The sequence below is a fragment of the Heteronotia binoei genome, chromosome 12 (assembly GCF_032191835.1).
Source record: "Heteronotia binoei isolate CCM8104 ecotype False Entrance Well chromosome 12, APGP_CSIRO_Hbin_v1, whole genome shotgun sequence".
Lineage (NCBI taxonomy): Eukaryota > Metazoa > Chordata > Lepidosauria > Squamata > Gekkonidae > Heteronotia > Heteronotia binoei.
The window spans coordinates 13,653,245-13,678,081 of record NC_083234.1 but is presented as its reverse complement, the minus strand read 5'-3'; the positions used below and the strand labels follow the sequence as shown (position 1 = coordinate 13,678,081).

Genomic DNA, 24,837 nt, shown 5'->3' with positions numbered 1-24,837 from the left:
TAGGCGTGAAAAACCTCAGCTTGAGACCCTGGAGAGCTGCTGCCAGTCTGAGTAGACAATACTGACTTTGATAGACGGAGGGTCTGATTCAGTATAAGGCAGCTTCATGTGTTCATATGGTATCCAGGGCATGGCAGGAGTGGAGGAAACGACATTAATAAAAAGCACCAGGGCTTTTTTGAACAGGAACGCACAAGAACACAGTTCTAGCTGGCTTGTCATCAGTGGGTGTGGCTTAATATGCAAATGAGTTCCTGCTGGGCTTTTTCCTACAAAAGAAAAAGCCCTGAAAAACACAGCACTCTCAAACCAGTTTTTCCCACCCTGCACTTGGGATGAAAAGGTATTAGCAAGTTCTTGAAAGATTAGCCAAGGAGAGCAGGAAGAATCCCTGCTGGCTGCAATTTACCAGCAAGTGATTCTAAGCATGAAATTAACTGATGTGTGGATAGCCTACAGAAGTTGTGACACAGTAAAAGCTCAACACAGTAGCCAACTGCTCAAAACAATTAAACGTATGTCTTTAATTCCTTTAAATGTAAAATTCAGTTGGCAATTTTTTTTCCTTCTTCCCTACACACAGGCACGCACACCCTCCCCACAAAACAGAGAGAAGTGTTCCAGAAAAACCTTCATCTGAAAATCTTGATTCTTCGCCTGAAGCAAATCATAAGGCCTTCTCAGTAGAACAGACACATGTATCCTATGGGAAGGTAAATATATCAACCTCTCGAGTGCAATTCCCTACAAAGCAGAGGCAACAGCATTTCTGAAGGCATAATAAAGACATCTTTTTAAAAATATCGAGTTCCTGTACTGGGGTTCTGTATTTTCCACAATGCTTTTTGGTTGAGGAATAGTAAAAAAAAAAACCCTCAGCAAAGCTTATTCTGCAGCATCGACAACAGAAGTCAGGCCTGTAGAAGTGTTACAGCTCAAATACACTTCATGCAAACTACTACCCTCTAGACATCTGACATATACCAAACAAATCAGGGTGTTTCAGTATTTTTTAAAAAACAGCTTCCTTTGACGACAACCTACAAAACCACCACAACTTTCTTTTTTTTGCTTTCCATCAAACTATTCCTTGTATTTCTCTTTGCCTCAACAGACTGGCGCGTTTGGGAAAAAACCGGGCATGCCATCTGTTACAGGCTTCATGCTGGTAATCCATTCTGTGTGCAAAAAAGCCATTACTGTTACCTTTTTATTCCACCCCCACACAATTGTCCAGATATCCCTTTTTAAACTCTAGTAAATGCAAAAACAATCGCAGGTTAATGGCAGAGCACTGACTGGTAGCGTCTTCAAATCAAATGTTGGTATTACACGAGAGCTGCTTCTAAGCCCGGGCTCCAGTGCTGAAGGGCCATTTTGAAGCAAAGAAGCCCAGGAAGCCAATGCCGGGCTCATAGTCTCATTTCTGCGGCAGTGGCAGAACTCACTTGCCAGGTTTTGGCTCCAATGCATCTTGGGAGAAAGGAGAGAGGATTCCGATATGGAACATGCTGTTGTCATTAGCATGGATATTATACTGTATACTGAAGACATCTTAGTAACTTTTGCTTCATCTCGCACGGTCCATTGCACAACCCTGTGGGTGTCAACTGCAAAATCCCGTCCCTTGGCAAGACCTACAGTGCCAGAAGCCTCATGACGTTATATGAGAGGTCAGTTCTACTTTGATGCAGTTCTTTAAAAACAAGGCTGATTTAAGACATTTCCACCTATTTGTTTTTAAGACTGTTGCCGTTGTGCATTTTCTCATCCCCGGAACCATTTCTCATCCCACTCGATTCACTCTCTTTCAGCTTTTTCAAGTAATCATGAGGCCCCATCCCTTCAAAAGAGGAGGGGTTTTTAAATGAGCCTCCTATTCGGTCCCAGAGCGTGAAGTACTGGCCGTAGTTGTAATCGAAATACAGGTGGTGGTCAGTGTGATGAGCAGCCCCGTTGATGATCGGCTTTAAGGCATCGGGAACCCGGTAGTCCCCGTCGTGGATGGAGATTGTCCAAACGTTGACAAAGATGTAGAGGCCCAAGTAGGTCACCTTGTGCAGAGGGAAGAGGAAGGGGTAGATGTGGTAAGGGATGCTTTGAAGGAAGCCATCCACGGGGTGGAAAGCGTGGCTTGCAAACGGAGTTGGGATCTTCCACAGATGATGAGGCTTGTGCAAATGCTGTGGAAGAAGAGAGAATCAGTGCCCTGGATTAAACAAGGAAATGGAAAAAGAAACTGGATTTATATCTTGCCCTTCAGAGTCTCAGAGCAGCTTACAGTCTCCTTTCCCTTCCCCACAACAGACACCCTGTGAGTTTGGCACCCTTTGGCAGGGGAGGGCGGGATATAAAAATAAATTTATCTTATCTTAAGTGGGGCTGAGAGAGCTCTCTGAGGACTGCTCTTGAGAGTTATGACTGACCCAAGGTCACTCCAGCAGATGCATGTGGAGCAGTGGGGAATCAAACCTGGTTCTCCCAGGTAAGAGTCTGTGCACTTAACCACTACACCAAACTGGCTCTCAGGTCTTCCTGTTTTCCTACTGCCTTTTACAAGCATTATTGCCTTTTCTAGTGACTCCCACCTTCTCATAATATCTGCAAGGTTTTTATTTTACTGACACACAAAAAAGTAAGTTGATCATAATGCTGGCTATGTATATTTTTTTAGGATGCTGCACACACTTCAGTTATCCCATCTCAAAAAGGATGGCATGGAGTTAGGAAAAGGTACTGAAATGGGAAAATAAAAGGAACAAAAGGCTGCAACATCTTATGTAGAAGACCTGGGATATTTGGGAGCTTTTTCAGTTCAGAAAAAGGGAAAACAATGGATAGCTCAGGGAGGGGGACATAATAGAGGTTTTTAAACTAAGGGCTTTTTAAAAAAATCATTTTTGTAGTTTTATGGTCTCCTTGCTGGACAAGTGTAATTTTCCAGGTAAGTTTTTAAAAATATAATTAAAAAAAACCCTTGAAGCTTTCACAGCTGCCATCATAATCTTTAATTAATTTTTTTGGTCTTTCAGGCCATGTTTGTTGATAAGAATGTATCACTTTAGACATTGTGCCAATCTTTTCTGTCGGCATCATCAGTAATCGCAGTATAAAAGCAACTAATGAGCTATGTAGGTGGAACCTCAGCTTGCATCGTTATGCTGGTGGCACTGGAATTTCCTCTTCTCTGCGAAGTAATTGAAGGATGATGTAATTGTTCCTTATGTAATAAAGCTTTCCACACTTCACTGACAGAATGTCCTGTCTCCCAACTGATGTTCTCGGGGCGCTGTTCTATCTCAATGTAACAGCTTCTCTTCTAGATAAATTATAATAGTCATTAACCTTTGCGATTATTTCCACGTTATCAAACAAAAAGGTTGTAATTTTCTTCTATGCCTATGGAAGTTATTGGATTTATATCCTGCCCTCCACTCTGAAGAGTCTCAGAGCCGCTCACAATCTCCTTTACCTTCCTCCCCCACAACAGACACCCTGTGAGGTGGGTGGGGCTGGAGAGGGCTCTCACTGCAGCTGCCCTTTCAAGGACAACCTCTGCCAGAGCTATGGCTGACCCAAGGCCATGCTAGCATGTGCAAGTGGGGAATCAAACCTGGTTCTTCCAGATAAGAGTCCACACACTTAACCACTACACCAAACTGGCTCTCAAAATGGCATGTTGGACAACTGCTGATTTTCCTGGTTGTTTCAATCATATACTGCACTCGTGTTCAGTCTTCCTAATAGTTACTGAACAATCAGTCTTCCCAATGTAAACCTTGCTACACCATGAGGATGAGTGAAGGTGAGGGCCTTCCCTGGACTTCGTACCCAAGGAACTGGTTATCTACAGGTATGTGGCATTTGTATATTCTCCCTCACACTTATTTGGAGATCTTTTCCGGTACCTGGGTTGCATCCTGTGAGTTGGAATGCTCGGGCATGTTTCAGCGCTGCACTAAGTAGACCATTCTCTGGGTGTAGTGTACCATTTGATGCTCACTCATACCTTATAAAAAAGCTTATGATGGAGAAATCGATGAATCCAGTAGATGCACATGTCAGTGAAGAAAAGAAAAGACAGCATGCTGAAGATAACACCAAACCAACCTGTAAAAGGAAGGAAAGAGAGAGACTCCAGAATGTAACTGAACAAATGGGAGTTGGGATCATGAGAAGAAAAACAACTCTCCAACTTTTATGGATGGGTTCTGAGGTTTGTTAAAAAAAAAAAAAACCTCTCCAACATTCTGCGCATCTATGTCAAAGAACAAATGGAAGGCCAAAGTAGGTGATGTGCTAGGAGTTCAAATCAGGAGCTTTTCTAAAGTCACTTATGGGGCACATGGGCCCGTGACTGAGAGCAGGGCAGCAGTGTGAGGGGAGGAAGCCTCACCCCAGACCCCAACCTAAAATGACCCTCAGGAGCTACTCTCTCAAGCAGGGGTCTCCAACCTTTCTGAGCCCATGGACACCTTTGGAATTCTAACACCGGAAGGCGGGCCCAGCCACAAAATGGCTCTTTTGGGAGATGGCACCAACAACAAAATGGCCCCCGTGGGAAGTGAAGTCACACACACTGAAACATTTGTTTGATTTTTTTTAGTTACTGCTCACCCAAAGGGTCTTGCAGCGACCTACAACATTAAAACCTATGGTAACAAAACAACAAATATAAAATAGTAAACTATTAAAACTTGTGGCTACCACCATACTACTAATAGAAACAGCCCAAACATGTGGTTACCCTCCAAATGCCGACCTGAACAATTCAGCCTTGCATGCCCTGTGGAAACGAAACATGTCTGGCAGTGCACGGCTGTCATTCAAGAGTGCATTCCTTAAGGTAGTGGCCGAAACTGAGAAGGCCCTTCCCCTGGTGACTGCTAACCCAGCCATCCTGGGGCCAGGCACCTGCAAGAGGTCCCTAGAGGATGACAAAAGGGAACCCAGGGTGTTGTAACAGGACAAGTAGTCCTGTAGGTGTAAGGGTCCCAAGACTGTAAGGGCTTTAAAGGTTAGCACTCACACCTGGAATTGGATCTGGAAACTAATTGGTAGCCAGTGCAGCTATTGCAGAATTGGAGTAATATGAGCTGACCATGATGATCCAGCCAGCAACCTGGCTGCTGCATTCTGGACCACCTGCAGTCTCCAAAGCATTTTCAAGGGTAGCCCTCTGTAGAGCAAACTGCAATAGTCCAGTCTGGAGGCGACTTTTGCATGGATCAATGTGGCAAGGTCTGACCCAGTCAAGTAGAGTCAGCTGGCAGGCCAGACATAGGTAAAAAAACACCAGCTGTGCTACCATGGACACTTGTTTATCCAGTGATAGCCCAGAATCAAACCACACCCCAAGGCTCTTGCATCCAAGCACTGGAACAGTGCCGAGAGTCTTGCTGCTGCTGCTGCACCCAACTCCAAGCCTCAGGGCAATCTCAGCAAGAAAGTGCATATGTACGTTAAATAACGCTGGAGAGACAACCGAATCCTGTGGGACCCCACAATTCAGGTCTCATTGGGAAGACTTCTCCTCTCCGAGAGCAACCCCCTAAGAGCATACCTGGAGGAATGAGGAGAATCAACTGAGGGAGGCAAGGCGGTCAAACAGGGCCAAATGCTCAACCATATCAAAGATCGCTGATCGACCCAGAAGGATCAACACGGCTGGCGTGCTTTTACTGAGATGTACACAGAGATAGCCAACCAAAGTGACCAGCACTGTCTTGGTCCCAAAGCCAGGCCTGAAGCCCAACTAAAAAGAGTCCAGGATGTCTATTCCAGGAAAACCTGGAGCTGCTCGGACACTGCTCGCTCAACTAGCTTCCCTAGAAAAGGTAGATCAGACACTGGGTGGGAATTGCCCAGTCTGAGTGCAAGGGAGAAGAGTCGTAGTTTTGAAAAATACACTGGGAAAGAGGGGCAAGAGAGAATAAAGCAAACGCTGCGGTGGCAGCTGCCAAAGAAACGGTGCTATGTCAATCTGCATAGCCAGTCAGATCTTCGGTGGTAAACTGGAAGCCCTGATGGGCAAGAACCCCAACTGGTCCCATTCACTTCCTAAAAGCACTTAGTGGGTGCCAGAAAATGTGTCGGCAGGCACCATGTTGGTTACCCCTTCCCAGCGGACGTTTTGCAGAAAACTAGGTGGTGGAGCTGATTAGCATACCTCATTAGCATATGCTGCTCCCCCACCAGCCAAAAGCAACCCTACACAAGAAAGGAACATCCCGGGCAAGCGAGGCCTGCTTGGTCTGGCTAGATATCCAGCCACCCAAGCAGTCCTCACTCACCTGGGGCTCTTCCTTGGCTACCCACCCCCCAGTCAAATGGCCAGCAAGCCACCCACCACCCAAAATGTGGAGAAAAGGTGGTGCAGGCTTCTCCAGGGGTTAATGAGGGCTGCTGGGGTCGTGGCAAAGCTCCTGGTGGCTGGCTGGCTGCCCACTCTCCTAATTCAGGGATCGTTATGCAGCTGCACCTCCTATTCAATGAACAAGGTAGGTGGGGAGGAAGAGGGGGAACCCTCAGAAAGGTTCAGGAGCTGTGCACCTGTGAGCTCCTGCTGAATTCAAGGCCAGCCCCTGCCCCAGAGGCATTCTGGTTCATGAAAACAGAACAGGGGGAAAGCTTGCACCCAACACCCCCCTCCCCCCATAAGTGACTTTAATCTAATGGGAGCTCCTGACACAGAAGTCCCACCATATTTGTCTGGTGAATAAGCAATAGCAACCAGACTTAATGGACCCTCATGAGGTAAGAAAGCAGGTGTGGGGTAGAGGTTAGAATGTTTAACCCACAAATATCCCTTCTCTGCCACAAGGCTTGGTGGGTGACCTTGGGCCTGTCACTCATTCTCGCGTTCACCTTGAGGGCAAAATAGGAAAAGGAGAAGCGCGAGTGCTAGCTCTCAGCCTCTTGGGAGGGAGGGCTGAAAGAATGCGGACTAAGACAAGTAGGCAGCCGCAACCAAATAAAATCTGCTCCTTAAGGCCATCTGATGAAATAGGATGCTGCTGCTTCTGCATTGCACACAGGCTAATCCGAAGAGGCTGTTTCCATTGTTACTTCACCGGAGTTCATCTGCTAGGCCACAGAAGAAACGTTAAAGCCTCGGGCCCACAGATGACCACACAGGAGGGAAAAGAGGCGGTGCTTTTTGCTACAGATCTCTCTCCTAACACCAATCACTCCCACCCCCAACCATCTTGGGGGTGAAGAAACAAAACAATGGTGCTGTGGGAAGAAATGTTATTCACTCTATGTACCCCAAATAGGATCCTATTATTTAATTACTGTACCACTTAATTTGTCATACTAATACCTGCACTACACTCTTGTTCTTTCTGGGGGTTCCTGTCTTCCAATATCTTAATGCACTTGTCACTGAATATCCCATTTTACTGACGGTACTGACTCACTTCGTGTAATCCGTCTTGAGTTCATCTGAGAAAAGAGGACTACCAGCTCCAGTTTCCAACTGGAATGTAAAACCAGAGTGGGTGTGTGAGAGAAACGAGGCTTGCCTCCCCCTTCTCCCCAGGCCCCCCTTTCTTTTCAGCATTTTGAGAGAGATCGTTGTCTAAGACTAGCCAGCAAGCGGTTGAATTTGCTCCAACAGTTCAGTTCCAGACATCACTTTATATATGTTTTATTGATAAAGCATACAAACTAAAACCCACATATATTTGGGGGAAGAACTGTGGCCAGATGGAATGCCCCAGAACATAAATGGAAATACCATAGCTAGCTAGCATTTCCCCATTTATTTTCTAGTATTTTGTGCTTATACCTCTCTCCCTGAGATGGATGAAGGCTTCTCACATGACAAAGGCATGACAATCCTTAATAAAATAAGCACCTCCAGTTCCCCTATGTAAGGGTTCCCCCTCCTGGGCCAATCTGAACTTGGGGTTACAAGTTCAAAATCCCATCCAAATTGACTTTTAACCAAGAGCCAGTCTGGTGTAGTGGTTAAGTGTGCAGGTTCTTATCTGGGAGAACCAGGTTTGATTCCCCATTCCTCCATTTGCAGCTGCTGGAATGGCCTTGGGTCAGCCATAGCTATCGCAGGAGTTGTCCTTGAAAGGGGAGCTGCTGTGAGAGCCCTCTCAGCCCCACCCACCTCACAGGGTGTCTTTTGTGGAGGGAGAAGATATGGGAGATTGTAAACCACTCTGAGTCTCTGATTCAGAGAGAAGGGTGGGGTATAAATATGCAATCGTCTTCTTCAAAGCAGAGATGAAAGGCTCATTCACCCATTCGCAAAATCAGAGCCATGTGTAAATTTGTGCATTGTGAGCAATAGGCTAAGTGTGAGGTCTCCATTGAGAGAGTCCAAGGCAGTATATTTTTGCCATCAAGTTGCAGCCGACTTATGGTGATCCTGTAGTGTTTTTCAAATCAAGAGACATTTAAAGGTGGTATGCAATTGTCAGCATCTGTGTCATGACCATAAGAACATAAGAACATAAGAGAAGCCATGTTAGATCAGGCCAATGGCCCATCCAGTCCAACATTCTGTGTCACACAGCGGCCAAATATATATATATATATATATATATATATATATATATATATATATATATATATATATATATATATATACACACACACTGTGGCTAATAGCCACTGATGGACCTCTGCTCCATATTTTTATCTAACCCCTTCTTGAAGGTGGCTATGCTTGTGGACGCCACCACCTCCTGTGGCAGTGAATTCCACATGTTAATCACCCTTTGGGTGAAGAAGTACTTCCTTTTATCCGTTTTAACCTGTCTGCTCAGCAATTTTATCGAATGCCCACGAGTTCTTGTATTGTGAGAAAGGGAGAAAAGTACTTCTTTCTCTACTTTCTCCATCCCATGCATTATCTTGTAAACTTCTATCATGTCACCCCTCAGTCGACGTTTCTCCAAGCTAAAGAGCCCTAAGCGTTTCAACCTTTCTTCATAGGGAAGGTGTTCCAGCCCTTTAATCATTTTAGTTGCCCTTTTCTGAACTTTCTCCAATGCTATAATATCCTTTTTGAGGTGCGGCGACCAGAACTGCACACAGTACTCCAAATGAGACCGCACCATCGATTTATACAGAGGCATTATGATACTGGCTGATTTGTTTTCAATTCCCTTCCTAATAATTCCCAGCATGGCGTTGGCCTTTTTTATTGCAAACGCACACTGTCTTGACATTTTCAGTGAATTATCTACCACGACCCCAAGATCTCTCTCTTGGTCTGTCTCTGCCAGTTCACACCCCATCAACTTGTATTTGTAGCTGGGATTCTTGGCCCCAATGTGCATTACTTTGCACTTGGCCACATTGAACCGCATCTGCCACGTTGACGCCCACTCACCCAGCCTCAACAGATCCCTTTGGAGTTCCTCACAATCCTCTCTGGTTCTCACCACCCTGAACAATTTAGTGTCATCCGCAAATTTGGCCACTTCACTGCTCACTCCCAACGCTAAATCATTTATGAACAAGTTAAAGAGGATGGGACCCAGTACCGAGCCCTGCGGCACCCCACTGCTTACCGTCCTCCACTGCGAAGACTGCCCATTTATACTCACTCTCTGCTTCCTATTACTCAGCCAGTTTTTGATCCACAAGAGGACCTGTCCTTTTACTCCATGACTCTCAAGCTTTCTAAGGAGCCTTTGATGAGGAACTTTATCAAAAGCTTTCTGGAAGTCAAGGTAAACAACATCTATCGGGTCTCCTTTGTCCACATGTTTGTTCACCCCCTCAAAGAAATGTAACAGGTTAGTGAGGCAAGATCTTCCCTTGCAGAACCCATGCTGAGTCTTCCTCAATAACCCGTGTTCATCAATGTGCCTACTCATTCTGTCCTTGATAATGGTTTCTACCAACTTTCCCGGTATTGAAGTCAGACTGACTGGCCTGTAATTTCCCGGATCTCCTCTGGAACCCTTTTTAAAGATGGGGGTGACATTTGCTACCTTCCAGTCCTCAGGAACGGAGGCAGATTTCAATGAAAGATTACAGATTTTTGTTAGAAGATCCACAAGTTCAACTTTGAGTTCTTTCAGAACTCTCGGATGTATGCCATCCGGACCTGGTGACTTATTAGTTTTTAATTTGTCTATCAGTTGTAGGACCTCCTCTTTTGTCACCTCAATCTGACTCAGGTCTTTCAACACCCCTTCCAATATTAGTGGTTCTGGGGCGGGCAAACACTTCTCATCTTCCACGGTGAAGACGGAGGCAAAAAATGCGTTCAGCTTCTCAGCCATTTCCCCATCCTCCTTCAGTAATCCTTTTACCCCATGGTCATCCAAGGGCCCCACTGCTTCCCTGGCTGGTTTCCTACTTCTAATATATTTGAAGAAATTTTTATTGTTGGTCTTTATGTTTTTTGCAATATGCTCCTCATAGTCCCTTTTTGCCTGCCTGATCACAGTCTTGCATTTGATTTGCCACTGCCTGTGTTCCCTTTTATTAATCTCACTTGGACTGGTTTTCCACCGCTTAAAGGAGTCCTTCTTACCTTTTACAGCTTCCATTACTTTGTTTGTTAACCATGCTGGCCTCTTCTTATACCTGTTTGTGCCTTTCCTAACTTGTGGTATGTATTTTATCTGAGCTTCTAGGATTATAGTTTTAAATAGTCTCCAAGCTTCCCCAAGGGTTTTGACCGTATTTACCTTTCCTTTCAGTTTCCTCCTCACATGCCTCCTCATCTCAGAGAATTTACCCCTTTTAAAGTTAAATGTGGTTGTGGCGGTCTTTTTGGGCAACTCCCTATTTATACAAATGGTGAAATCAATAACATTATGGTCACTGTTCCCAAGCGGCGCAATCACTTTTACGTCTCTCACCAAGTCTTGGGCATTACTTAGGACCAGATCCAGGATCGCCCCACCCCTGGTAGGTTCTGAGACCATCTGCTCCATAGCACAGTCATTGAGAGCATCAAGAAACTCAATCTCTTTCTCTCGACCAGAACACATATTGACCCAATCAATCTGCGGGTAGTTAAAATCACCTATTACGACACAGTTTTTACGTTTAGCCGCTATCTTTAATCCCTCCATCATATTATAATCGTCCTCTCTCTTTTGATTTGGTGGGCGATAACAAACTCCCATAGTTAAATTTCCTTTTGGGCCCTCTATTTCAACCCAAAGCATTTCTAAAAGGGAATCTAATTCTCTGACCTCAGTCTTACTGGACCGTATATCCTCTCTGACATACAGAGCCACCCCACCTCCAACCCTTCCCTCCCTATCCTTCCGATATAACTTATATCCAGGAATCACCGTGTCCCACTGATTCTCCTCATTCCACCAAGTTTCTGAAATTCCCACAATGTCTATGTTTTCTCCCAACACTAAACATTCCAATTCACCAATTTTACTTCGGACACTTCTAGCATTTGCATACAAACATTTATAATTTCCCAAGCAAGCTAGGCCCGCCACCTCTCTCCTGCCGCCTCGAGACTCTAGCAGACAGTCCATACTGTTTGTCACCATCACAGTGGACAACTCTGATCCGTTACTCGGTAGAAAAATAGAAGCCAACACTTCATCTCTTTGAGACGAGTCCTCCCGAACCAGAGACATTCCATCTCCTGTCGGCTTTCCCCCAAGATTTAGTTTAAAAACTGCTCTGCCACCTTTTTGATTTTAAGCGCCAGCAGCCTGGTTCCATCCGGAGACAAGTGGAGACCGTCTCTTTTGTACAGCTCCGGCTTGTTCCAGAAAGCATCCCAGTGCCTAACAAACTTAAACCCTTCCTCCTTACACCATCGTCTCATCCACACATTGAGACTTCTAATTTGCGCCTGTCTCTCCTGCCCTGCACGTGGAACAGGTAGCACTTCCGAGAAGGCCACCTTGGAGGTCCTGGCCTTAAGTCTCCCACCTAGCAGCCTAAATTTCTCCTCCAGGACCTCACGACTGCATTTCCCCACATCGTTGGTGCCAACATGCACCACGACCACAGGCTCCTCCCCAGCACTGTCTATCAGCCTATCTACTACACGCGTAATGTCCGCTACCTTCGCACCAGGCAGGCAAGTCACCATACGGCCAATACGCGGTTTCGCCACCCAGCTGTCTACTTGCCTAAGGATCGAATCACCAACTACCAAGACCCCCCCTCTCCCCCTGCCCAGGGATGGTTCCTTGGCGCGAAAGGATACCCGCTCACCAACCGAAGAAGAGGTCCCTTCTGAGGGCGCATTCCCCTTATCCTCAGCAAGGTGCCCTGTTCCCTCTAGACCCTCACGCTCTCTGGCAGCAACGGGGCTGCCACATTCAGAGTGGGGCTCATCTAATACGCCCCCAAGAGTCTTCCCCAATTGCCTAACTGACCGTCTCTGCTTCTCCAGGGCAGTCACCTCGGCCTCAAGGGTACGAACTCGTTCCCTGAGGACCAGGAGCTCCTTGCATCGAGCACACACCCAAGACTTCTGTCCTGTGGGCAGATAGTCATACATGTGACACTCAGTGCAAAACACTGGAAAGCTCCCACCCCCCTGCTGGCATTCTACCTTCATGATATATATATTAAATATACAGTCCTCTTTAAACGCTGTTGTTTACGTGGCTCCCCTTCTGGAAGGTCAACTTACCTTATTGGGAGAACAAGGAAATCAGGGATCTGGGTTCCTGGTCCTTAGGAAGCCCCCAGGCACAGAGCCACAGGCCAAGAGCCCTTTAGCTCTCGCCCTTCGGCTCGCGCCAAAGGCTCGCGCCTTTGGCAAGGCGCAGCTTAAAATGCAAAGAGGGTGGAGCAGACCACTCCTAAGCAATCATCAACAATTACTCTCAATCAATCAATCAATCACTTTCACCTTTAGCCCACTCACCCAAACGTACAGCAGTTCCCCAGCTATCACAACTCAGCCTTTTCAGCAGTCACCCAAGCCTCAGAATGAAGTCTTTCAAAACGCAGAAATTCTTAGCAACTTCTCCAGCTGTCTCAGCTTATCAGAGCTGCTCTGTTCTGTTCCTCTCAGGCCATGGGCTTCCTTGGTGGTCTCCTTTCCAGGGCTGACCCCGCTTAACTTCCAAGATCTGACAAGGACAGGCTAGTCATGTTAGGGTTACAGGCTGTATGTAACAGGATGACCCAAAAGTGGTATCTGTATGTATGTTGATTCTATTCCTTTATTCCCCCGATCAATAAATGTAAAGTGCTATCCCTCTTCCAGAGAATGTAGTTGGGCATTTTCTTGTGACCTGAGACAGAACAACTCTGTTTTCTGATAGGAACCTTTCCTTAATGCTTTTTACCTGGCAGGTCCCCAATGTGCCTGACTTAACTAGCATCCGTGAGGGCAGTGAGGTACTAAAAACAAAATTCATAGGCTAGCAAGTCTTATGGCCTTATGGCTGCCGTTTCAATCCATAAGTATTAGTATTTCTTTTCATTTCTAACTCTTTCCCGCCTTTTCACTAGCAATACCAAGAAGCCATGCAGAGGCTTTAGAAGCTGTAAGTGAACTAGTGGGACACTGTTAGTAGTTCATGTAGCATCCTCGGTGCCAAGGTATGTTCTTGGTGAACAAATGCTTAAAGAGATGAAACTCTAGAATTTTTTGAGAAATGACGAAAAGGCACTACCGTTTCAAAGACAAAATACTGCAGACTAAATGACTAGCTGCCTGCAGATTAGGCACAAAGGTTTGTCACTGTTTTGGAAAAGCGGTCTTATGGAGGGAGGGGCAGAGGGGAGAAATGGCAAAAGGGCTGAATTCTTCCAACGTGTTAGTTCCTTGCTTCAATCCCCCTCCCCAGCCTTTTTTACTCCATGAATTAAAACAGCCATTTGTACCATGTGTGTATAAGTTTGTGGGTTTGTATGAGTGAGTTTAAGCCACTCACAGAAATGAAGGAAATAGCAAGAAGGGAAATGTTTCCCAACTCCGGTGCTCTCAACATCCCCCTCCCTCCTAAAGCAGCTTTATCGCATGCATTATGTGTAGTTCAGCCCCAACACAGTGAAGAAAAGTGAACCAATTTTCAATGACAAGTGGAAAGGTGAAACGGGCTAAGACAAGAAAGAAGCTAGACAGATGACAGAAAGAAGGGGACATGGAAATCAGTGTGGTAGAGTGCCCAGAGTGTAGGACTTAGAAAAGAGAGCCCTGGGTTCAAAATCCCTGCTATAAGGCCACAAAGTTCACTTGGGGCAGTAATTCTCTCTCATCCTCACCTACACTGCAGGGCTGTTGCAAAGGGGCAAAAATGGCTTCACCCCATCCATATATACTATCCCAAACTCCTCAGAAAAAGGGCGAGATGTACCTGGGAAAAGAAGAGACTGGGATACAGCTGGTGTGCTAAATAGTTCTCTTACCATAAGGAGAGTCCTCAATGTTGTCATACAGTCTGCTGTAGCCTCTCACTTCGGCAAAGAAGATAGCAACGGTGGGGACGCTGATCCATGGCAATGATTTGACACTGTATTTTATCTCGCGCGCCACCTGATTCTAAAGACAAAAATAGGCATTTCTTACAACTTTGCCCATTCAAACTCTTCAGAGTACTTTATGTACATTATCACAGTAATCTGCCACTGCCATATCTCTTTAAAGTTGTGTGTGTGTGTACACCCCACACCCACTCTTATAATTATCCTGCTCATGTATGTTTTATTCTGCTGATCTACGATTACAACAACTGATTGGTTATCACAGTAATCCTCACCCTCTACAGTAGGCCAGTATGATTACCTTCATATTACAGATAAGAGTCTGCAGCCAAATATGGTGGCTAGCCAAAGGCCACCTAGTGAACTCACAATGAAGGCAAACTGTGATAGTTCTCAATTCAAGAGCCTTAGGTATTATACCACTACACCTTTAAAGGGTGTTTATTTTAAAACCAGTAAGTCAAATTCAAAGCCAAATCATAGTTCTTGAAACAAGACACAACTTGTCTGAAAGAGGTCTGTTAGTAAAAGACCTGGGAAGGGAAGACCCAAACCTTCTCCCCATTGATAGGAAAGAACAGGCTGTGGGGTCCTCTTTTAGTTTCCTGCTAATTCTGTGGGTGCTTTGTGGGTCAGCTTCATTTCTTCCTCTTCCAGTAAGGAAGTATATGTGCACCCTGTTATCAGGCACTGCTCCTTCCTTTAATCCTGCTGAGGTGCTTGTGTCCCACCACAAGAGCGGAGAATTCTGTTAATGCGCCCATGCCTTGCCCAATCATCCTGAAAAGTCCCGCCTGTTTTCTAGGGCTCTGAACCAATCCTTGTGATTCAGGCCTCATGCAAATTCAAGTGACTGGCTGACAATCAGATTCCATGGAACTCCAGTCGAACTTAAAAAGGGGGAAGAAAAACTTTTTATTTTTGGACTCTCTGGCTCTGAAAAAGGGTGTCAACCTAGCCAGGCTTTTATTTGGCCTTTTCAGTTAGAGTTTGGCGTAGGGAAGAATGTTTATTGCAGTAAGACAAATAAGCATCCTTTTAAGGGCCCGCCATTCCTAACTGGGGTGTGTAGGTTGTGCTGTGAGAGAAAAGGGCAGCCTTTAACCTGTTGAGGTAACCTGTCCAGAGAAAGGGGGGGATCAACTCTCCCCTTACGTGTTATTTCTTTCATCTGAAAGCCAGCTTTACTTTTACGTATCTAAGTTATCCACACATCATATTTACCTTCTGAAACACTTTATTTTCTGTTAAATAAACATTTGTTGTTCATCTTCATCTGCGTCTGTCAAGTAAAAACTCTAAGAAGCAGGGGTCTCTGTTTTCCTTACACATAAGTATAGCCTTCAGCTAGCAGGTTTCCAAATAAGAGACCTTCAAGAAGCACATAGTTTACACACTACCAGTCTTTAATTTAAAGCTTGTCTCCTCCTTTTTACTAGATTGTGAGCAGCTGAGATATAAAGAATCTATAGTAGAGGTCAGAGCAGGGGAACTGTCCAGAAGGCAGAGCGACCGTGCCCCCCCCCCCTCCATCAACCTATAGCTGCCACAACCTCCTTTAATAGAAGGGCCTATAAATCAAGCACATGCACCTTCTGCGTGCCAAGCACAAAGGCTGGTGTTTAATCCCTGGTCTCTTCAGTTAACAGGTATCAAAGGCTGGGAAAGACACTTTGCACTGAGATAAATCACTAGATCAAATGGAGCAAAGGTCAGACTTGGCTAAGGTAGCTTCCTGTGTCTATGCTCTCAAAATTGCTACCACCTTATTCCACAGTCACAGATGTAAGCAAGATTGCACAAAGGGAGCAAGGGGGAAAACATGAATAGGAAAGAGGTACATCAAGTATGAACAGATAATCATTCCAAAGACCCATGCAGAACAGCTGGAGTATGGCATCTTCAGAAGCATACCTGCAGTATCAGGCTTTTCAAACACACCACCTACTACTACACCACCACCTACTACTATTATGAATAAATTGCTTGTACTTTGGAAAGATGATGAGAGCCAGTTTGGTGTAGTGGTTAAGTGCGTGGACTCTTATCTGGGAGAACAGGGTTTGATTCCCCACTCCTCCACTTGCACCTGCTGGAATGGCCTTGGGTCAGCCATAGCTCTGGCAGAGGTTGTCCTTGAAAGGGCAGCTTCTGTGAAAGCTCTCTCAGCCCCCCCCCCCACCTCGCAGGGTGTCTGTTGTGGGGGAGGAAGATAAAAAGAGATTGTAGGCCGCTCTGAGACTCTGATTCATAGTAAAGGGCGGGGTACAAATCTGCAATTCTTCTTCTTCTTCTAGCGTGGATTCCTCAGAATGACTATGCTGGCCAAGATCCAAAGAATCCACTCCTGTGCAAACAGTGAGATAGTCTGAGATTCCCTCTACATCCTCCCTCTGAAAATCAAGGAACCTTCCAGCATAGCATTTGGTATAGCACGTGAAGCTGCATAGGTGTGCACATTGGACACTTTGGATTTTGGGCACAGACACAAAAACGTAATCAAAAGAAATGAAGAAGCACTGGTAGAATGCTAAATTCTAACAAGCATTTCCCTAGCAATTGACTCTGCCCCAGTTTCTGGTCTTCCTCAAACACCAACACTTGAGTTCAAATGACAATGGATTTGAGAAATGAGAAAAGAAAGCACCCCAGCTGCAAGCCTATTACCTACCTCTAAAAACTGGGCATGTTTCTTCAGAGTGTGATCAAATATGAAGTAGTAGCTGAGAGTGCCAAACAGAAAATAAATGATGAGTCCGCCAAGGTTGGTTATGACAAAGAGGCTGATCAGCTGTCGGAAAGGATCCTCTTCTGGCCATGTTGCTGGATAAACACAGGGCGTCAAAATGCAGCTGTCTGCGTAGTTCAGGACGAGGTCCATTGCAGCTTCTGCAGAAGAGTCACAAAGAAGAGAAGTAAAGCACCGCGAGAATGAACAAATAGGTTGTGGCATAAATTTCGTGAGCCAGAGGCCATGTGGAGTGTTGACTTCAGCATGCAGGTGCAAAATACAGACAACACTATGGCAGGGGAGGGCAGCAGAGAGAAAAGATTTAATTACAAAAAGAGAACCTTAACCGATCCAAGAGATAGATGTATTAATATTATTCAATAACAATTAATGGGTTGGATACAACTGACTGCCAACAGAAGAGCCACTTAAGTTGAAAAAAGATAGTTTCAGGTGGGTAACTGTGTTGGCCTGTAGCAAGTAAAGAAGCACCTTAAAGATGAACAATATTTTCAGGGTATGAGCTTTCAAGAGCCAAGGCTCCCTAGTTGTACCTGAAAATCTTCAGCATTCTTCTTAATTATGAAAGTTTGGAGATGGTGCCTAATATACCAATGAAAAGTCTCAGATCTGGGAACCATTCATCATCTTCAGCAATGGAAGTTCAACTTTTAATGAAAGCGCTGCTGGACTTGAAAAGTTCCACAAATAAATCAGCAGGCAGTGTCCCAAATAAACATTTCACTATGCAACAAAAAAAAAAATCAACTGGGCTGCTTCCAAATCTTTGAGGCTTTTGAAAGGATGGACTTTCCCATTCAAATGGATGAAACTGACAGTTACCACAGCTGCTTTCATGATATTGACTTATTTTAAGCATGTCTGAAGCAACTGGAAATAAAATGTTCACCACAAATGATTCAATGAATAGGGGGAGATCTAGAAGATCTGGGATCACATTTCAAGAGTACAAAAAGCTCCACCTTTCTACCAATCCACTGCAGCTGCTCCATCAGCTACAAGTTTATCCAGTTGTACTATCAAAACTTTGTCAAGTGTGTGCTTTATATTATTATTAAACAGCATTTATAGCCACCTTTCTTCCTTACAGATCTCAAGGAGACATACAACATAGGAAAAAATGCATAGAATAAAACACATTTAAAACATGAAGCTGAAATTTAAAACCACCACTTAGGACTGCTACTAAACTTAACCAAATGCAGTCCCAAATAAAACTGTGTTCAGCTGCCTTCCAAAGGTTGAAAGTGAGGGAGCCAGGCACTCCTACCCGGGGAGTCTGTACCGTAATCAGTATCTCAGCACTACGAAATGTTTCTTTTACTGTCACTACGTCCAAGATTTCTTTTGACCATTATATTTATTGGGACATAGGGACAAAGATCACAAGCTGATGTTTGACTTGGCTATCTGTGAACTCATCAAAAACCAGCCTGACTGCAGAGAATTCTTCAGATCATTCTGCACCCTATTTACAATACCAGCTCCAATTTGCAGAGATGGTACAGGGGTGGGATTTTCCCATTGCTTAATTTTTCCATGGAAAAGTCTTATTAAAGACTCAACGGCCGTTTTCGCACTAGCGTTTGCTCCGGCGTAGCGCCCCATTTACCTCCGGATCTTCTCTTGGATTTCGCACATGTTGCTCCGGCGCTTCAGGGATTTTACGCCGGAGTATGTTTTTCAGCATGCTGCCGGAGTTTCCGAAAACCTCCGGATCCACTCCGGATCCACTCAGCGGAGTTTGCTGTGCGAAATCCATCCACGCCGGATCGACTGCTTTGTGGGCGTCACCCTCTCCCTTTCCGTCCTCCCACCCCATCCACCCGCTTGGCCAATCATCAGCCTTTCGCGGCGCTTCCCCAAAGTGCCGGCACGGCCATTTTTTTTTTTTAAACTTCACAGTTTTGCGTAATAGCGATATTTCGAAATTAACAAATAGAAAAAAAAAACCCCTCCTGGAATAGCCTCAATTGCCACTTCAATTGGTTTTGTTAGAATTTTTTTTTATTATTATTGACTTTAGTTGCGTTATTTCGCTGTTGCGTTATCTCGATAATGCGAAAACGACCATTGTTGGGGGGGGAATCTAGTGCCGGTGCGGGCCAAAGCGTTCATGTGTGTGTGTTTTAAAAAGGGAATGCCTCCCTCAGCTGTGCCACCAGGATTTCTGGACCTGCACAAAATCGCCATGTATAAAATGGGAAGTTGGAGTCCTGCATTCTTCTCCCTGGCTACATTCCGCTCAGTTAGAAAATAGACGCGAGCTCGCTCTTCACACGCGCCACAGAAGGGGAAGGAGAGAATGGGGCGGGGGGGGGGGGCTCTGGCAGCAGGAATCAGTCAGGTCCCCGTTGCAAGCGCCAGCCGGGGAGGGGAAAGAGAGCGGAGGAAATTTGGGGGGGGGATCTAGTGCTTCAGAATTTGGGGGGGGGGGGGGGAATCTAGTGCTAGGATTCTCCACTGTGAATGCTTTCGTTAATACATAAAGGGCTGTGGAGGATTCTACAGCTGCAGCCAATCCATAAGCAGCAGCAGCACACGTGATGCGGTTTGTCCAAGAAAAGAAGGGGAGGGAACAGCTCGATGTTACGTTAGTACGTCATTACGCAACCAGACTTGCGCTTAAAAAAAAAATGATTGACAGGGCATCGAACTCAAGTCGATGCCAGTGGGAAAACGATTTGAGCCGGGGCTTCAGGGAAGGCGACTCCGCAAAGAGTCACTAGTGGGAAAACGAGAAAAATGATCCGGACATAATTGCGCCGCGGAATAAGGGGAGCAAACGCTAAGTGCGAAAACGGCCAACGTTTCATAAATTAACACTGAATGGATACCATTGCCAATATAATATCAAGGCCCATTAGAACTTTCAAAACTGTAACTTACGTTTTTCAGGTGACTGAAAAACTGGACAAAACGATAAATAAATTTTTAATTCATCTGTGAATGGGAAGAGGGAATAAAGCCAAAAAGGTAAATAATAATCCTTTTTAAAAAGTTATTCATTTGGTTGACTGTGCAGGTCAAATCTAAACTAAAGATACCATTTTTATTTCTATGCCACCTTTCACAAAAAAAACTGAATAAATGCATCATATATCATTAGTACCATATGAAACTAACAAGCAATGCAAGCAGAGATGTAAAAATTTCTGGATATTCTGAAGCCACAGTGAGAAAAACAAATTTGGGGTTGGGGGAACCCCACCTTACCTGGAAATTTGGGGATACTGGAAGTACATGCTATATATCACCACAACCCTGGTTACCAGTGCTCTTCCCATAGAACTGGGGAAAGAGGTGACTAAGAAGAAGACTGCAGATTTATACCCCGCCTGTCTCTCTGAACTGGAGACTCAGAGCAGCTTACAATCTCCTGACCTATATCTTCTCCCCCACAACAGACACCCTGTGAGGTGGGTGGGTCTGAGAGGGCTCTCTCACAGCAGCTGGCCTTTCAAGGACAACTCTTGTGAGAGCTATGGCTGACCCAAGGCCATTTCAGCAAGAGGAGGAGTGGGGAATCAAACCTGGTTCTCCCAGATAAGAGTCCACACACTTAACCACTACACCAAATAGGCTCTGTCAGTAAAGGTTCATATGAACACATATGAAGCAGCCTCATACTGAATCAGATTCTTGGCCCATCAAGACCACTGGTGTCTAATCAGACTGGCAGTGGATCTCCAGGGTTTCAGGCTGGGATCTTTCACATCACCTACTACCAGGTCCCTTTAACTGGCGATGCTGGGGTCTGAACCTGGAACCTTCTGCATGCCAAGCAGTTGCTCTAACCACTGAGCCACAGCCCTTTCCTTGCCCAGGTTGTACAATGCCCCCCCTTTGAAGTTCACCTGCCACCTACACCATTGGCTTTTTAAGTATATGGTGAAAACATTTTTCTTCACCTAGATATTGAAATTGTTTTTAACCTAACTTTTAGGGGGCTTTGAGCCCCCCTCAGTATGGTCTGCCTTCCATAACTTTTATACTACTGGTTTTACTATATATTAGTTTAATACTGGACATTTTATTACTTTTTTTTAAAACCCCAATTTTATTCTCTTTTTCATATATTGTTGTTAAGCTGCTCAGGCAAAGGTTTTTCCCTTAGCAACATGAGCATATGTGTAACTCAAGAGCTGAAATCAAACTGTTAAAAAGATGCCTACACCAGTTTGGCCACTTCCAATCAATGTTCCCTCTAAACTGTGGAGTCTTGTGACCAAAAATTCTACTTTGTGAGCTACTGGCATTGAAGTTGTAAATTAGTTTGCTCTGGGGCCATTTTCCTGAGCTAAGACAAAAAATGTGTGAGCTGGAGGCTAAAAAACCATAAACTAGCTCACACTAACTCAGCTTAGCGGGAACACTGCTTCCAATAAAAGGAATTACCAAGTGGTCTCTTCAGTTTACGCTACCAAATACAAAAATCTCAAATTTGAGCACAAACTCTTACACCACCAGCTTGAAAGCAAAAAGAAAAGGCCATATGAAACAAGTGAAGGCACAAAAACAGCAAAGGTGCATATAAGTCTTACAATCCAGATTCAAAAGCCAATAATGTGGTGTTCACTTAATGATTGCAAATCTCCTTCTCAATTTTTTTTTTATACAGGAAAGCGGGGGGGGGGGCAATTTCAGAGAGGTTTTGTACACCCTGAACTGATTTTTCCCGGGGGGGGGGGGAACTAGGAAAATATTCTCTTTCTTAACCTTGGCTTTCTGAGAGACTAGCTCATGTCTCATAGCTATGACTCACAGAGCAGACCCCGGTTTACCAACATGAAATAATCTTACTCCTATTTATTTATTCTTCCTACTATCTCACTAAGCAAAATTTGAACTTAAACCAACTTAAGTCTCTCTTCCTCCAGGCTAAGATTCTGAAAAATTATTACTTTTTTTTAATTTTTATCTTTTTCTTAGGTATTACACAAATTTGTCACTATGAAAAATAAAAAAATTGTCGCAGCATAAAATGTTGGAATCCAGAGCCTAATCTTTGCGACAGATGAAGTACTACATTACCTTCAATGGGCAGAAACATGTACAACTACATAACAAGGCTAGGCTAGACTGATTTCGTTAGATCTTGGAAGCTAAGCAGGTTCTGCCCCGACTGGTATTTGGATGGGAGACTTCCAAGGGTGGTGACAAAGTGGCCATTTAAAGCAAGCTATCCCCCACCTTTCATCCCCAAGGGAGGAGCCTCAGCCAATGGAGAAAACAGAGGCTTGCCTCAGTAGTTCTGCTGCGCAATTGAGATAGCCTGACAAAGCAAGCTGTGATGTGGAAGGAAGGAAGCAAGAGAGAGGAAGAAGGAAGCAGATGACACACAGTTGCTTGGGGGCCTGACAGAAGCCTTAGGCTGTTTCTAGCGCTGCCAACCTCTCCAGGTGATGGCTGGCGATCTCCAGAGATTGCAATTCATTTCCAGGCGACAGACAGCCGTTCCCTTGGAGAAAATGACCGCTCTGGAAGGTGGACTCTATGGTCTTATATCCTCCCCCTCCCCCTTAAGCCCCCTCACGCTCCGCTCCCAAATCTCCAGGTGTTTCCCAGCCGGGACCTGGCAACCCCAGCTCTTCCCCCCTCCTTTCCCGACCACCGTCCCTTTGCTCCCTACCTGAGGTCAGGTAGTCCTCTCCAGGGACCCCGCCCCTCGCTGCCTCTCCTTCTTCCCTCAGAAAGCACGCGAGGGAACCGCCGCCGCCGCCGAGAGAAAACGGTGAAGCGAAGGGCGTGGCTTCCAAACTGCCAAACGCTTCTCTCTCAGCCAATCGCCGAAGAGGAGGGCGGGGACGGCAGGTCCCCGAAGCCCTAGCCTGATGAGACGTCAGCGCCTTAGCCGGAGTCGCGCGACGCTGGTCAGTTCGACCGCGTGACTCTGATGCCGGGACGCGATTGGAGGAGGTTGAGCAAAGGCGGGGTTTGGAGGGGCCGATGAAAAGCAGCGGGAGTGAACGCCTCCCGCGCCTGAGTGTTTGATTGGAGGAGAGGCGGGGGAGGGCGGAGCCACATGTTGCCCGGGTAACGCTGAGGGAAACTGCCGGGCGGTGGCGTTCGAAATCCTCAGGTAAAAATAGGTGAGGAAGGAGCGGGCCGGTCGCCTTAGTTACAAGTTAAAGTGTGGGTTTCCAGCAAGTTGAGACCGTAGCTTGATTATTCACGCATACAAACCCAGCCTGGCACTTAAAAAAAGAATCCCACCCGTATTCCAAGAATCTGAAAGAGAATTTCCCTTCCATTTAGCTTCACAACAGCCCTGTGAGGTAGACCAGGCAGAGCATGACTGGCTCAAAGTCTCCCTAGGGTTGCCATCTCTATGTTGGGAAATACCTGAGGAATAGGAGGTTGGGGGGTGGATCCTGAGAAGGACAGGGTTTGGGAAGAGGAGGGATTCCAATGGGGAATAATGCCATAGAGTCCACTGTCCAAAGGGACCATTTTCTCCAGGTGATCAGATCTCTGTTGCCTGGAGATCTGCTGCAATCCCAGGAGATCTCTAGCCAACACCTGGGGATTGGCAACCATAGGCCTCCCAGTAGACACATTTGAATCTGGGCCTCCACCGTATTGACCGCTTCCTCATGGGGTGTGTGAATGGAGTGTTGTCAAGTCGTTTCCAGTTTATGGTAACCCTATGAATTAATGAATTAGATTTAGATGAAGATGAAGATGAAGTGAAACTGAAAGGCACATTAACAATTTGAGATACGCAGATGGCACCGGATTATTGGCAGAAAACAGCAAAGACCTGAAATGGATACTGTTGAGGGTTAAAGCAGAAAACGCCAAAGCAGGATTAGAGCTGAACATCAAGAAGGCAGAAGTTAATTACTACTGGGCAACTATACAACTTTCAGGCTGGTAATTAAGATGATCAAGATGTTGTTTTTTGGCCCCCTAAATTCACAGGATCCTCATTGCTGTCAGATGGCCATCTAGCCGGTTTGGTGTAGTGGTTAAGTGTGCGGACTCTTATCTGGGAGAACCGGGTTTGATTCCCCACTCCTCCACTTGCACCTGCTAGCATGGCCTTGGGTCAGCCATAGCTCTGGCAGAGGTTGTGCTTGAAAGGGCAGCTGCTGTGAGAGCCCTCTCCAGCCCCACCCACCTCACAGGGTGTCTGTTGTGGGGGAGGAAGGTAAAGGAGATTGTGAGCCGCTCTGAGACTCTTCGGAGTGGAGGGCGGGATATAAATCCAATATCTTCTTCTTCTTCTTCTTAATAACCTCCAAGGAAGGAGAGCCCACCACCTCGAAAGGAAGCCTGTTCCACTGAGGAACTGCTCTGCCGGTCAGGAAATTCTTCCTAATGTTGAGCCAGAAACTCTTGATTTAATTTCAACCCATTGGTTCTGGTCCTACCTTATGGAGCCACAGAAAACAATTCCACACCATCCTCTATACGGCAGCCCTTCAAGTACTTGAAGATACCCGCACACTATGCAATGTGTATAACCCAAGAAGGAGAAGTCAAGAGAGCAAAGCAGGGGCTTATCGCTACCTTTATGCATAAGCTTGACAGGCTGGAAAACTGGGCTGTAACTAATACAATGAGTTTTAACAGGGATAAATGTGAACTTCTGCATTTAGGTAGGAAAAATTGTCTTGGCAGTAGTATGTGTGAAAAGGATCTAGGAGTCTTGGTGGACCATATGCTGAACATGA

General features: G+C 45.5%; 1 protein-coding gene across 1 annotated transcript; it reads right to left on the bottom strand.

Annotated features, from left to right (window-relative positions):
• Window positions 1–509: 509 nt before the first annotated feature.
• SC5D (sterol-C5-desaturase) lies at window positions 510–23,078 on the bottom strand. The gene is made up of 5 exons (XM_060250853.1): window positions 22,791–23,078; window positions 17,078–17,295; window positions 14,332–14,464; window positions 4,010–4,110; window positions 510–2,183 (listed from the first exon to the last, which is right to left on the bottom strand). Exons 2-5 carry the CDS (start codon window positions 17,285–17,287, stop codon window positions 1,731–1,733), a joined length of 897 nt encoding a protein of 298 aa, XP_060106836.1. The 5' UTR covers window positions 17,288–17,295; window positions 22,791–23,078; the 3' UTR covers window positions 510–1,730.
• Between the last annotated feature and the right edge of the window lie 1,759 nt (window positions 23,079–24,837).

Coding starts and splice junctions, on each gene's coding strand:
- SC5D (XM_060250853.1), bottom strand. CDS start 17,287: ATGGACCTCGTCCTGAACTACGCAGACAGCTGCATTTTGACGCCCTGT. Junction 14,465..17,077: donor AACATGCCCAGTTTTTAGAG/GTAGGTAATAGG, acceptor TTTTGTCTTTAG/AATCAGGTGGCGCGCGAGAT. Junction 4,111..14,331: donor CATTGAGGACTCTCCTTATG/GTAAGAGAACTA, acceptor TTCCTTTTACAG/GTTGGTTTGGTGTTATCTTC.